The 14789-nt window shown below is 36.6% G+C and overlaps 2 protein-coding genes across 11 annotated transcripts in view; one reads left to right on the forward strand and one right to left on the reverse strand.

Moving 5' to 3' along the window:
- The window catches only part of GIGYF2 (GRB10 interacting GYF protein 2), a 126290-nt gene that overhangs the window by 69434 nt on the left and 42067 nt on the right, over positions 1-14789 (reverse strand). For all 9 annotated transcript variants that reach the window (XR_003435184.1, XM_027118272.1, XM_027118204.1 and 6 more), the window contains 2 exons: positions 10666-10777; positions 9769-9809 (listed from right to left, as the gene is read on the reverse strand). Coding sequence is in view for 8 of the 9 variants with exons in the window: in XM_027118272.1 (XP_026974073.1) it covers positions 9769-9809; positions 10666-10777 (153 nt within the window). In the remaining variant the exon portion in view is untranslated. The remainder of the gene's footprint in view (positions 1-9768; positions 9810-10665; positions 10778-14789) is intronic.
- On the forward strand, positions 2140-6249 carry KCNJ13 (potassium inwardly rectifying channel subfamily J member 13). Of its 2 annotated transcripts, none has more exons than XM_027118286.1 (2): positions 2140-3439; positions 5566-6249. In XM_027118286.1, the coding sequence occupies exons 1-2, from the start codon at positions 2980-2982 to the stop codon at positions 6186-6188; spliced, it is 1083 nt and encodes a 360-aa protein (XP_026974087.1). In that variant the 5' UTR covers positions 2140-2979; the 3' UTR covers positions 6189-6249. The 2 variants fall into 2 exon arrangements, with proteins under 2 accessions (XP_026974087.1, XP_026974096.1); XM_027118295.1 differs by having other exon boundaries at positions 2140-3203.

A 14789-nucleotide genomic window follows, 5' to 3' on the forward strand; every position in this document is an offset into this window, starting at 1 on the left:
GCAGCCAACTACCCTTTATTGCTATACCCTTCTTCAAGTGTCAAAATGTCTTTTCTTTTACAAAATTATGATGAATATATTTTTAAAATTATTTTCTCACCTGGCAAAATACAAATTTGGCAATGCTTTATAAGAACCCTCCTCTCCACATTTTGTTTTAACTCTGCTGGTCTATAGGATCTAAGACTAGACTATGTACAATAATTCTGATTGTACTAATCTTCAAACCTTACAAGATGTCTTCCTTAACTGAAAATATCCTTCTTGCGTACAAATCTAGGTCTTAGCCTAAGCATTTCTGAAGAACAAATATTCTGTAGGAGCTCTTGGACAAAACTAGTCAAACGTAACGTGTTATTCACAAAAGCTAACTAGGGTCAAAATGTCTATTTTTGAGGCAATATAGCACTGACTCTGGACTACGGACTAAGCAGGAACTGACCACCACTTACTACCTTCGTGATCTTAGGAAACTCACTGTGGCTCAGTCTCATTATCTATAAAATGGGCATTAATAATGGTACTTATTACTAGGAAAGTTAAGAAACATTATTAATACCAGTAAGGCAACTAATAGCCCAAGAGGTTACTCTGTGCCAGGCATTGCTATTGGCTTCACATGAGTCAATACATGTGAAGTGCTTGGTATGATTCCTGGCACATAATAAATAATATATATTAGCCAATATTATTAATCATTACTGACATAAAAATCATGCATAAAATTAACAATGATTTAAAATGGATATTTGAGACACTTCTGGGGACAAGAGAGTTCTAAGGTGCTAAAAATCAGGCTGTCAAAGACTATTTTGTGAATGCAGTACCAATCATCTTGGGACAGACTTTTATCTCACCAAACTCTAAATAGATAGCTTCTTGTAGTTAAAAAAAAATAAAAATAAAAAAATAGCCAACTGTTAAGTTAGTCGGACTTGCAAAATAATCCATACGCCTTGTGAAAACTTCTTTTATCTGCCTGATCCTCAGTGATCTCATCTGAAAAATGGGATAAGAATGTTTATCTTAAAAAAAAAAAGAATGTCTATCTTGCTGAGATACCAAAGAATTAGAGACAATGCAGTAATGAAAGCACCTAGCACAATGCCTATGAATATTTTGTTATTATTATAATTTCCAAAAGGGCAGAGATCAGGTCTTCTAAAACATCAAAAAGCCTAGCAAAATGAATCACTAAATAGCTGTGCCAAGAAAAAAAAACTAAATAAAATGATAATGACAACTTGTTAGGATAATAAATTATAAAACATTAATGCCCTAAGATTTTTTAAAAATTTATAACATGAAACAGAAATGACCATCTAATCTAAATAAAGTTAACAATCAACCCAGTGTTCCATCAGCAACTCATATGTGAAGAAAATATACGAGAATGTCTCTAATATCACCAATAAATGTTAAATCAGCCTTAGGACAAAAGGGAAAGCATATACCCAGCTGGCCAATGCCCAATTCCAACAACACAGGAAGCCAGTCTCCAAAGCCCCAAAGTCCCTAGACATAGGAGGGTCCATCCAGCAAACTCAAGCAAAGCATCATTGTCATTCAAAAGGTAGGAAGGTGATATGCAACACTTCCAAGGGCATCTACTTCTGAAGGAGGAAGCATCGAAAAGAGTCATGTATAAACACCTAGTACTGGATTGTGGCAAAGAAGAAAGGCAGATTCAAGGGAAGCAAAGTTGCATTTCCCATTCTGTTTCTGCTTGCCTCTGCGTAAGTCTTTGACACCTTTGTCATATTCAAGGATGGTCACATGGAAAGTGCACATTAGATTTCGACTCACCACACAGAGAAAAGAAGAAACACAGATGAAAACCGTTTATAGCTAAAAACTAACTTTACTAATGTTTCTAAAATTGACCTTTAATGTCTTAATGATTATTTTAGTTCATTAAACTCGAAGCTTTTTCTTCTGGTTCATTTACTTCTCTTTTTTCTTTTTTAAGGCATTGCCTTTTTTTAAAAAAATTATTTATTTACTTATTTGGCTACATCAGGTCTTAGTTGTGGCATGCAGGATCTTTAGTTGCGACACGTGGAATCTTTAGTTGCAGCAAGTGAACTCTTTCAGTTGTGGCATGTGGGGTCTGGCCCCCTGCATTGGCAGCCACTGGAATCTTAGCCACTGGACCACCAGGGAAGTACCCGGTTCATTTACTTTCAAAATTAATATTACCTTGGAATCTTTACCTGGAATTTCTTAATTTTGCCAAGAAAATAATTTTCTGTCTACCCCACAATCTAATCAGCATCTAGAATATTCAGAAGGGCGGCAATCCATGAGCCATAGAAGGAAAGACTCCATGAAAATGACCACAAAGTAACAAAAACAAATAAAACCTAATCATAGAACTTTCAACAGGCTAATTATAAAGCATACAATGGAACTATGGATCTCTAAAAGCTTACTCTTATCCTAGCAATAAGTGTGGCTTCAAAACATTTTCAGACAGTTCAACACTACACTTCTAAATGATTTCTATTTATTTAAACAGAGGAACACATATTTAATGTTCCTTTTCATTATGAATTATTCATAGTTATAAATTATTAATTAATTATGGAAAGTTGTTACACATAATGTTTAGTCAAATCAATACATACTTGAAGCCTCGACTTGTGCAAGAAAGATACAGGAGTATCAAAAAGAGACATGAATCGTAATCCCAACCCTTGGGGATTCGTTAATATGCCAAACAATATTTTAACAGTCATTAAAGGAACCAATAATAGATATCCTAAGGCAATCCATGATTAGCTATCAAATGAATGACTTAGTCAGTAAATGCTCCCTTATGTAAAGAGAAAGAGCTATCAGACTGGGAAAGCCTGCCCAGCAGTCAGGAAAGCATTCCAAAAAAATTACAAAACAAAGTCTCAGAATTTATTAATATTACCTGAAAAACAGTTAAGGGTTTACTAATTTACTCTTGATTTCAGAGAATTACAGCCTGAGATGGATGGCAGTAATTGCAAAGTTATTGCTCCTCTCCTAACTCAGAGATACCGGAGGATGGTCACCAAGGATGGCCATAGCACACTTCAAATGGATGGCGCTCAAAGAGGTCTTGCATATCTTCGAGACGCTTGGGGAATCCTAATGGACATGCGCTGGCGCTGGATGATGTTGGTTTTTTCTGCTTCTTTTGTTATCCACTGGCTTGTCTTTGCAGTGCTCTGGTATGTTCTAGCTGAGATGAATGGTGATCTGGAACTAGATCATGATGCCCCACCTGAAAACCACACTATCTGTGTCAAGTACATCACCAGTTTCACAGCTGCATTCTCCTTCTCCCTGGAGACACAACTCACAATTGGTTACGGTACCATGTTCCCCAGTGGTGACTGTCCTAGTGCAATCGCCCTACTTGCCATACAAATGCTCCTAGGCCTCATGCTAGAGGCCTTCATCACAGGTAATTGTTTTTTGTATTTTGTTTGTTTTATTTTTGGCTGCGGTGGGTCTTCGTTGCTGCGCGCGGGCTTTCTGTAGTTGCAGCGAGTGGGGGCTACTCTTCATTGCAGTGCACGGGCTTCTCATTGAGGTGGCTTCTCTTGTCGCGGAGCACAGGGTCTAGGCACACGGGCATCAGTAGTTGCAGCACGTGGGCCCTAGAGTGCACAGGCTTCAGCAGTTGCGGCGCGCAGGCTTCAGTAGTTGTGGCACGCAGGCTCTAGAGTGCAGACTCAGTAGTTGTGGCACACGGGCTTAGTTGTTCCGCGGCATGTGGGACCTTCCCGGTACAGGGATCAAACCCATGTCCCCTGCATTGGCAGGCCGATTCTTAACCACTGCGTCACCAGGGAAGTCCCCACAGGTAATTGTTTTTGTTCTTAAAAAAAAAAATGTATGAATGTTTTGGAATGGGTATAGTCAGTTATAAGCAACGGTATTACAGAATAATTTATTTGCATCATTGGCAGGTAATGCCTGAGACTGAAAGGAAGAGCCTAGGGTCAAACAATAGGAGAAATTTTAAGAAACCTCTCTCTATACTTAAATTTTACATACTGAAATTTCTTAAGAAAAAAGGGATCATTATGCTACCAGCCAAAAAGATATTAACAAAAAATCTAAAAGGAGTTTTTCAGAGAAGCTAAATATTTTGTTAAATATGTGAATAAATATGTTCAGTGCATATTTTGACAGTCATTTTACCTAACAGAGGAATTTGATTTTTTTTTTTAACCTTTACTGGGCTAGAATTTTCTCCTCTGAGTTCATCTTTTCAACATTTACTCAATATTAATGAGCCCAAAACACCAGTCAGCACTGCAGATTAGAGAACAAGTATACATATCCTGAGCATGTACTGGAAATAGGCCACAATGATTGTGAAATTTTGCGTAAAAACCTGGCAACACATGACACTCTTTGTTCCAATAAAGTAGGGCTAGTGATATATACAATTAAAAAATAAAAAACAAAACAAAGAGAAAACCTTGTTTTAACACACTATGGGCGACATTAACAGTGGTATGGAATAAAGTCCCAGTGTGCAACCAACTGGCTTTTACAACCCGTAGCAAAAATCACTTAATCTTTACAAGAAGAGTTCTTACACTGGGCCACTCGATAAAATTTAGAGGATGTGTGAACTTAGACAGGAAAAACTTACATCTTTTTTTTCTTTTACACTAACCTCCAACTGAAATTTGGTATTTCCTTTGATTATAAATGTAGGCAACAAAAAACAAAAGCACTGGCAATACCCGTAACTTTGTTACAAACAGAAATCCCAGATATTTTCATATCATACTATAATACTTCAAAATTACAGTACTAAACCTCCACTGTATTTTTTTATTTAATGCATTAAAAAAGCACATATGGTACACATTGTAATTTTTTAAATGTTCAACTGGATTTCAGTGTATTTGGTTTCCTGTTTATATACTTTATTTTAATGCATTTAAAGTGTAATTCTAATAAGAGGTTCATAGACCTCACCAGCCTGCCAACATCTGTGGCACAAAAGTAGTTAAGAAACCATGATCTACCTGCTGGGGGGCACATGGAGGATGCACTTGAAGGGTACACTGAAAACCACCTTAGAGACAGAGCATTCTTAAAAGAAAAAAGGTTTGTATAAATTTCAAAGTTAAAAATTCTTCAATGTCACTTGTTCTACAGGTCCCCTCCCTACCCCAAATCATTCTACTATGAATCTAATCTCTATTTAAACTTGAAGTAGTCTGGTTGCAAGTAAATTGCATTTATTTTCTGTTATTTTTAAAGCAGGGACAGGAATACAGGAAATGACCACTCCTCCACTTCATAACAAACTAAAGTTTTACATTTCTATGTAACAAAATGAATTGTGCTTACCCATTTTGAAATCGCAGGTTTAAAATAAAGAATGTATGTACCGTTTTGCAAAATCCTTCAGGCTAATGAGAAATTAACAAGTTCAATTCCTGACTCATTTCGAAGGCATGGCACCAAGAAATGTATAAAAATTTGCTAGATCCTTCTCATTCAGAAAAGGTACTGATATTTAATCTGTTCATTCTAAAAAAAATTCAATGGTTTCTAATTTAGGTGCCTTTGTGGCGAAGATCGCCCGGCCAAAAAATCGAGCTTTCTCAATTCGCTTTACTGACTTAGCAGTAGTAGCTCACGTAGATGGTAAACCTAATCTTATTTTCCAAGTGGCCAACACTCGACCTAGCCCTCTAACCAATGTTCGGGTCTCAGCTGTACTCTATCAGGAAAGAGAAAACGGCGAACTCTACCAGACCAGTGTGGACTTCCACCTTGATGGCATCAGTTCTGAGGAATGTCCATTCTTTATCTTTCCACTAACCTACTATCACTCCATTATACCATCGAGTCCCCTGGCTACTCTGCTCCAGCATGAAAATCCTCCCCACTTTGAATTAGTTGTGTTCCTTTCAGCAATGCAGGAAGGCACTGGAGAAATATGCCAGAGGAGGACATCCTACCTACCCTCTGAGATCATGTTACATCACTGTTTTGCATCTCTGCTGACCCGAGGTTCCAAAGGTGAATATCAAATCAAGATGGAGAATTTTGATAAGACTATTCCTGAACTTCCAACACCTCTGGTCTCCAAGAGCCCAAACAGGACTGACCTGGACATCCATATCAATGGACAAAGCATTGACAATTTTCAGATCTCTGAAACAGGACTGACAGAGTAAGAAATATCCATAGCGCCCTATTTTTTAATGTATTAAATATACTCAGCCAGTTATGCACCTATTTTTCCTTCATCATATCTCATGTTTTCTTTTTTCCAATGCTGATTACATCTTTCTGATTACATCATGGTGATCAAGCCTCCGCCCATAAAAAAAAATGGCTAGCAATACACATTGTGGAAATATAACATTATACAAAGTTTGTATCTGTGGTTATCTGCTGAAATCAATGCATCTGAATGTAACAGATATTTACAATAACAGAAATGCTGTTGGTGAGTTTGTATGGATGTGGTATGATACCAGTAACGAAGGTAAAATTGACAGTGAAGTTTAACACAGCTGAACTCTAAGAAAATCAGCGATAAATTTCTCATTTTCATCTGCAAGTTGAAGCAGCAGCCTAGTTTCAAACCTAGCTCCCTGGGTAGAATGATGATTTCACAATATTTAGTGAACACTCTTTTAAAACTGTTATTTCTTCAAGGCAACAAAGATCAGTCCTTTGGTTCTTTATAAAACAAAACTAGGGTAAATATTACCCCCTTAATTTTTAACAGCTAAGAACAAAAACTCACAAGAAAACAGCGAAGAACAGATTTATACATGACTCTAAAAGCATTTGAGCATGACACCCAAACACATGCACATATTCATACATTTGTGGCAGAAAGTGATCAGAGCAAGTTAAGATAAGCTCTAGGCTGAAGGAAACTGCAGGGTGGTATTTGAGCAAGGAGACGCAAAATTATATCTACTTTAAAGCTACCAGGCATACTAATCAAATAGTGATTTAAAAATTATAACCAACCATTCATCTGAATAACTTCCGACCTAAGTAAAAACATTCCCTTTCTACTTAGGGTCCATTCAATGGTATAAGAACCTCGTAGATGCAAATATATTTACGTTTTTGTAGGTATAAAGGTTTAGATATAATTCAACTAGGGGAAAAAATCTCCAACAGAAAAAGCAAAAAATAATTAGGCAATGAAGTATTTTCAAACCCAAATTCCTGTTTCAAACTTCAGATAGTTTTTTCTATAAACACAAAATGAGTGTTTATTCACCAGCAGGAGGTTGGACGAGATGAACTCTATTATTTCTTTCCAAATCTAATACTCCATGAAAATTATGCTTTCTCTGCTTTTTTAATTTTGCATATACTAGGATGAACACTTTCCCTTACCTCCAGTTTAACTTAAGACTATCCTCTGTAAATTTGCCATTTCAATAAAAAAATTGAACTGTCCTCAAACAGGAACCAAAAAAGTCACCCTATCAGATTTCAAATAGATTTGTTGCTGTTATTCTTTTCTGAAATTTCCCTTATCCAGGTTTATGTGAAAAGAGTGAAAGATTAACCCTCCCTACTGGTGATGACCCACACAGGAATCATCTCTTAAAATAAATACTAGCTAGTAAAGGGAAGCAGTTGTGAAAAGCAGGGAACAGCAGCAAGTCACATTTTTCTACTCCTAGACCAAAAGGAAGAGAAAATAAAGAACTTTGGAGTGGTCTAAGACTAATTATAGCAAAGTGTATCAAGGACACAGAAACTTAATCACTGCGAACTTTTGCTGTTTGAAAACCTTAGGCATTCTTAAGTACTAGCTAGACCAACAGGTTTTCCTCCAACCCAAGATTGTTGTAACACATATAATCAGCAAGAATTCTTATTTCTATAATAAAGTTAACAAGATTCACCTAACCTGATGAAAACAAGTACTGAAGATTTACATGGTATATTTTTTCCTAAGAGCTCTACATCACTTACACAGATCAATTCCAACAGTTCAGAGAGGCTGCCTAAAGTCACGCAATTTGGAAGTGAGCAAGACCTGTCTAGGATCTGAGTCTCAATATAGATGCAGTATATTCTCCATTCAAGTCATAGAAGTCTCTTACTGTACTATTTATACATAAACTCTGCACCTGAAACTTAGATATAACTTTCCCTACACACACACCCCCAAAAAGAACTCCGTTGGTATACTAGTGCTATTTAATAAACAGACAACTAAGAAATGCAATCAAATACTTTTGTCTAGGAGGCTGAAACCTTCTGAAGAACTGTTCATGATTCTTTTACTTTAAAGAATCACATCTTCTATGTTAAGGATTAAGTTTTCTGCAAAGGCCCCATTATCCTTTCAGGTGAATAGAGTACAGACTGAAAGAGGGGGAAATTTACTGGAAAGTGGGAAGAGCAGCTCTAACTCCTGGCTTTACAGCTCACTTACCTGGGCCACCTGAGAAATCAGTGACGATATCTCGGACACATGATCAGGGAGACCACGTTGGAACTAAGTTAAAAAATGCTTGTGGAACCCAATCCAGATAGCATGACAGTCCCAACAAACTGAAGACAAGGAGATACTAAAAATCATAAGGCCTACTTTTATATATGTACAAGCCCATATTACCAACTGCCAGCAGCAGCCTAATAACCCAAAATTGCTATGTCTGCTTCAAAGCATTTCACACCAAAATGCACTGAGCTGAACCTTTCGGTATCACCTGGATTTTTTTTAATGATCCTTTAATTCCATCCTCACAGAACCATACCGTAAGATGATCACCAGAACTGACCTCCCCCTATGCAGCAATCAATTTCTATTGAATAGGAATTATAATTTGAATATTACAGGCCTTTTTCCACCTCCACATTCTCCCACGTGTATTCACAAGGGTCATGCACAATTCTAACCCAGATGCCTCTAATTCCACCCATTTCTCTACACATAAGAAGCAAATATATGGTAAGAACCATCTCTAACTTTAAAAAGAACAAATCATTCTGGAACCTTCAGTACTCAAATTATCTTAATTTGATGTCATAGAACGTCTCACAATTGATCAATGTGTCAGTGTGTCCCAACAAACTAGTTAAGTACTGCTGTTCTTGGAGAAAGTAAGATACAGTATGAGCAATTTTTTTTAATCTACAGTATTTTCAACAAAAGTGGATTACTTATAAAAAGAGAAGCTCAGAATCATTAACACAGTTTATTTAATAACCTGAAGTGAGCATCTTATTTAAAAAAGCATTCAATAAAAGCCACTACAAAATATTTTTATAGATCTATGTGGACACTGCCCTGAAAAAAAGAAAGAATATACATCAAAAAGACCAGATGAATAAACGACATTCACAGTAAGAACATTCACAGTTTTAGCCTTCGCTCTCTAATACAAAAGCGATCATTCTAGTATTTTCTCTATTTCTTCTCACCTGTGACATACTACCTGCACTGGAAAAGGAGTTAATAGCCTGCTTCCTAACTTGAAATTTCAATTCGTAAGATAGCCTTAATAAAAAATATATGTCTTGCAGAGAACACACAGACCTAAAAAGTTAAATCAAGTAAATCCTAATGGTTATATTTATCATCCCTGGTTTCATGCAATAAAGCCCTCAAATAACCATGGAACTCCAAATGCAAGCAATGCTACAACCCCATCTACTGGAGAGACACAACTAATTTTTAATAAATGTATCCTTATGTGTGAGCCTTGTTAAGAACCAGTGTCATGGAAATCCAGATAAAAATACTTCGAAACAGTAAGAAAGTCTTACCTACATCTTTTCGCCCTGGTTTTTCAAAACGTCTATCACCCCTAGAAAAGGTAAAAATAAGTTTCAAACAAATCTTGAGAGTAATACATAGATTTCCCATTTATGACACCCATTTTCCTATCTTTCTTAATAGCATTTCTTTCTTTTTCAAATTATAAAACAAATACACTGTTACTGCCTAACCTTTGGAAAATACAGAAAAGCACAAAGATGAAAACAAAAATATCCACCATCTCACCTACCAAAAGCTAGCTTCTATAGACCCAGAAATGTTATTTTTTAATTAGATACATGTTTTATTTTAGGTATCTGCTGTACAGAGCTTTATATACTGCTTTTAGAATGTGTTTTTACATATCACTAGATATTTTCAAAATTATCCTAACTTTAATGGTTATATACTATTCTACTGTGTGGATACACTATTATATAAGAAACCACACTGATATTAAGCTGTTTGGTTTATTTCGCATTATTTTATATTATAAATATTATCACAGTGGACATCTTTGTACATGTATCTCTGTGCAACTGCCTTTGCTCATCTTGAAAGACTTCATATAAAGTCACGAACAGTATAGAGAAGATGCTTTGATTAACAGCAACGAACAGTAAAATGAAGATGCTTCCCACTGAGCACTAATCAAATAGCAAATCTAATTAACTATTAAATATCCATGCTGGGACAAAAATATGAATGTATTTATCTAGAATGCTTCTTCCTTTAAATAAGGATCATTTAAACATTTCTAACATAATTGATATTCAATTAACAGCATTTTTTGAAAAGGGAAACCTTGTAACTCTACATAGAGCCTTCTCCTCTGCAGAAAGCGAAAAAGAAATGTTTTTTACACCAAGAAACCTTTATACCAAGATGTGGATCCTTTTAGTTACCTTTCCTCCCAGCTCTGCGACCTATGCATTTCCCTGCCACCTCCTCGACCAAACACACCCTCTACTTCATCAAAGCTTCTTTGGTAGAAACCACATTCACCTCTGCCTCTGCCTGAAAATAAGAAAACAGAAAAAAATAATAGTCAGATGTCAACATCTGGCACAAGTTCAACATCAAACATTAATCTCTGAAGTTCTGTCTATATACCAAGTAGGATGTCTACATTTAAATATTTAGCAAGGGCCACTGAATCTTTACCAGTGAGACCAATGACAGCACTGAAGTAGCTAGACCACAGGAGGATAAAAAAACAAGTTAGAAAACTGTGTAAGCGTCCCAGTTCCAGTCCTGAACAAGAAATAGTATCAACATTAAGCTCCTTAATAAAAAATTCAATTGTGAAATTCTAAGATCAGTAAATCAATACTACAAATCAAACCTTTTATTGTATTATTTTCAACAAAAATGGAAGATGTGGAGAGTTTGAGAAGAGAGCAGATAAAGTACAAAAGGCAAGCACAAATGTCAAATTAATTTCTTTAACTCCAGAGAAAGGATAATTTAATTGGGTCAACTCTAAACTAACAATTTTGTGAACTAACTCCTTAAAGGATATTCCACAGCGACCAAAGGCACTCTTTCCCATTTGCTCAAATCTTGAAGAAAAATATCAGGCAGCACTAAATATTCGAACTGCAGAGCCAGTAAGAATGTGTGGATGTAGGAATTTAGAGGCTCCAGTGGCTCAAGTGTACACGGGCCTTTACTGAAAGCAGTTTGATTAATCTATCAAAATTTGACTCAACAATTCTAACTAGAATTTATCCTAATAGAAATACTCGCACAAATATGCAAATACATATATACGAAGATGTTCACTGCAATTTTTAAAAAAACAGAACTTAATCAGTAAAGGATTGGTTAAATAAATTGATAAAACAATTCAGCAGAACACCAGGAAGCCACAGAAGATAAAGTACTGACATTAAAAGAAATCTACATTATTCTGCTGAATGACAGAAGTATGCCCCAAAACAATATATATAAAAAAGATTCCATGCATATAAATGATATGGCTGCATAGTTAGGGTCAGGAATGATATAAATCCAAATGTTGCATCTGGGGCCAGAAGGCAGTATGCACTTTCAGCTTTATACTTTCTGTATAGTGTGAGGATTTCCCAACTAACCTGTGTGTTGGATACACCATTTGCATCCAACACACAGGTTAGGAAACTGGAGGGCAGCGAGGTGCCTAGGGATGTATTTATACCTAGATGAAATCTTAGCCATTATCCCTAGCTCAACTTCTCCCACGGTATAAAACCACCCAAAGAAAAATGATGATGAATCTTGAATAAAAGCATGAATGCATTCCAAAGCTAAATACAACTGAGTTAAATAATTGTTTCAAATATCCATGCAGTATTTCTACTTCTTGGTTATAATTCATCAAGAATTGACTCAATACAATTGTATTTCTATATGACATTATGGAATACAAAAATAATGCATAGAATTTTATGTACATAAATACCCTCTCAACTAGTCCAAGTATCAATTTCTTCATCTGTAAAATGGAAGTGGGGACTAGGGTTGAACTACAATAATCTTACCTTCCAGTTACCTTCCAGTTGTACCAACTTAACTTCAAGTCATTTTAAAGTCAATGTCCAGTTTCGTACCTCTATCCTCAGGAAATACATACATTTTATTTAAGATCCTAAAACAGTGTAATACAAACTGTTATATTACACTGGGGTGATTCCCTACAACGAGATTTTTAGGGTGAAAGAAAAAAAGTCCCCTGTCCTTTTAGAGAACAATTTTCTCAAGAAAACCATTAAGTACATAGCACCCTGGAAAAGTGTTTTATTCTGGAAACAGATGAATACGAAAAACAGCCTTCCAAAGTTGCCAGAAAAATAAGCAAACCACAGACAAAATATTTTCTGCCAGTTACGCCTAGCACTGGCACCGGTCCTCCTTATGAGCCTAAAGCTTTATAAATGGGCACAAAAAAAGAATCAGATTCTAGAGCTTTCCAGCTTGTAAAATGTAAGGAACAATCTTCAAAGTACAAGGCCCATAATCATCTATAAATGTAGTCCCCATATGAAGAGGAGCAAGTAAATACAACACTGTAAATCTTTCATAAAGTTAAATTTAAATGACTGTCCTCTTGTCTGAGTTTTCACCCTATTCTTTGGGAGGATTAAAATATACTTCCTTTAATAATGATGAAGACAGTAGCTGACAGTTGTGTAGATATGCTTTACTGTTGAACATCTTAACCAGATAAATAAAAAGATGACAAATTCATGCTGTTTTCCTGTTTGTTTATTTAAATTTTACTAGTTCTCATGATATTCCGAAGTCTGGAAGTCAGTCGATTTTCACATCAAAGTTTTCTCAAGTTGGAAAGGCCCAGGATAATCATCTGATGTTAGTGCTGCCCGTGCAAAAAAAAGCCACATTAATCACTATTTATTTAACCCATAAGTTAAAATTAAGTAATAAGTGAAGAAAACAAAACCACAGATTAAAGGTCTTATGAAACCATTAAAAAGAATCACAGTTGGGACAGTGGTGTGTTAGAAGTATTTTTCACCAAGTCAGTTCATTCATTTGACTAGTTTCACATCATTCACTCACATCAATGTTGATTAAGTCACTGCTTTTATCACAGTATCTTTTATACATGCCCCGTTTAAATTCTGAATATAAGAGTTCTATCCTATGGGGATAACCCTACACACTTCAAAGAAACCAGAAGGCAGCAAGAAATTTATCAACCCTTCATTAGTTTCTTGATATGGAATAATTTTAAAGCCTATTTAGAGATTGGTTGGTATTTGCAATACACAACATTGGTGGTCGCTTGAGGAACAAAAAACAGCTGCTTGTGGGCCATACTTCTTAATTAATATAAGATCTCTCAATGCCATGCCCTGAAAAGCATTAGCGGCAAAGCTGCGTAAGCGCAACCTCTCCTCGCTGCCAGCTCACTGCAGAAAAACACAGGAAACACAGAAGGAGCAGGCCACAGCCATCCTCAGAACACCATCATCACACCACCGAGAAGCACAGATCTCAGATGAATTCTGGACCAACGGAACCTAACCACGTGCATATGGGAGTCTAAACGGCCTGTGGACCTTCTGAAACACAACACACACATGCTTAAATCTCCGTTTTTGCCAACAACCAATTCTTCCTAAAGCACCTCTTAAAATTACAAGGTATGTTTACACTTCTGCTATGATTTAACCAACTTAGAAGTAAAAGCTCAAGTAAATATTTATATTACAAACATTAAGAATGCCCTTAAGGGGACTTCCCTGGTGGCGCAGTGGTTAAGAATCCGCTTGCCAATGTAGGGAACATGGGTTCGAGCCCTGGTCCAGGAAGATCCCACATGCCGCGGAGCAACTAAGCCTGTGCACCATAACTACTGAGCCTGCGCTCTAGAGCCTGCGAGCCACAACTACTGAGCCCGAGTGCCACAACTACTGAAGCCCTAGAGCCCGTGCTCCACAAGAGAAACCACTGCAATGAGAAGCCCGCGCGCCACAACGAAGAGTAGCCCCCGCGCGCCACAACCAGAGAAAGCCTGTGCACAGCAACAAAGACCCAATGCAGCCAAAAACAAAATAAATTTATTTAAAAACAAACAAACAAAAAAAGAATGCCCTTAAGTAGCAGAAGATCAACGAACCCCAAATAGGGAGCAGATATCAAAGAACAAGTATATCAAAATAAGAATTATTCTTCCAAGAAAAGACACAATCTACACAATATGAAACTACAGGTTAAATAAAGGATTACTGCATAATTTTTTTGTTGTTATTCTACACCCTAAAATAGGTCTAGTATTGATGAGACAGCTTTTACAAATGCCTCTCTCTGGCTGGGGACACTCCTGGCACACAGCCTTATATGGCACAGACCCTGTGTCACAGAGGCCTGGCAGGGACTTGGGTGCCATTCCAGCAGCCAAGGCACTTCAGGGAGCTCTGGCTCTCAAAGTGTAAGGTCCCCTGGGGATGAGGATAATGGATATTTACCAAAGATAACTAGGACCATCTAGAATCATTCACACTCAAATCTCTTAAGCTAGAAT

The sequence above is a fragment of the Aethalodelphis obliquidens genome, unplaced genomic scaffold (assembly GCF_003676395.1).
Source record: "Aethalodelphis obliquidens isolate GAN/ISIS:26980383/991018 unplaced genomic scaffold, ASM367639v1 scaffold2, whole genome shotgun sequence".
Taxonomy (NCBI): Eukaryota; Metazoa; Chordata; class Mammalia; order Artiodactyla; family Delphinidae; genus Aethalodelphis; species Aethalodelphis obliquidens.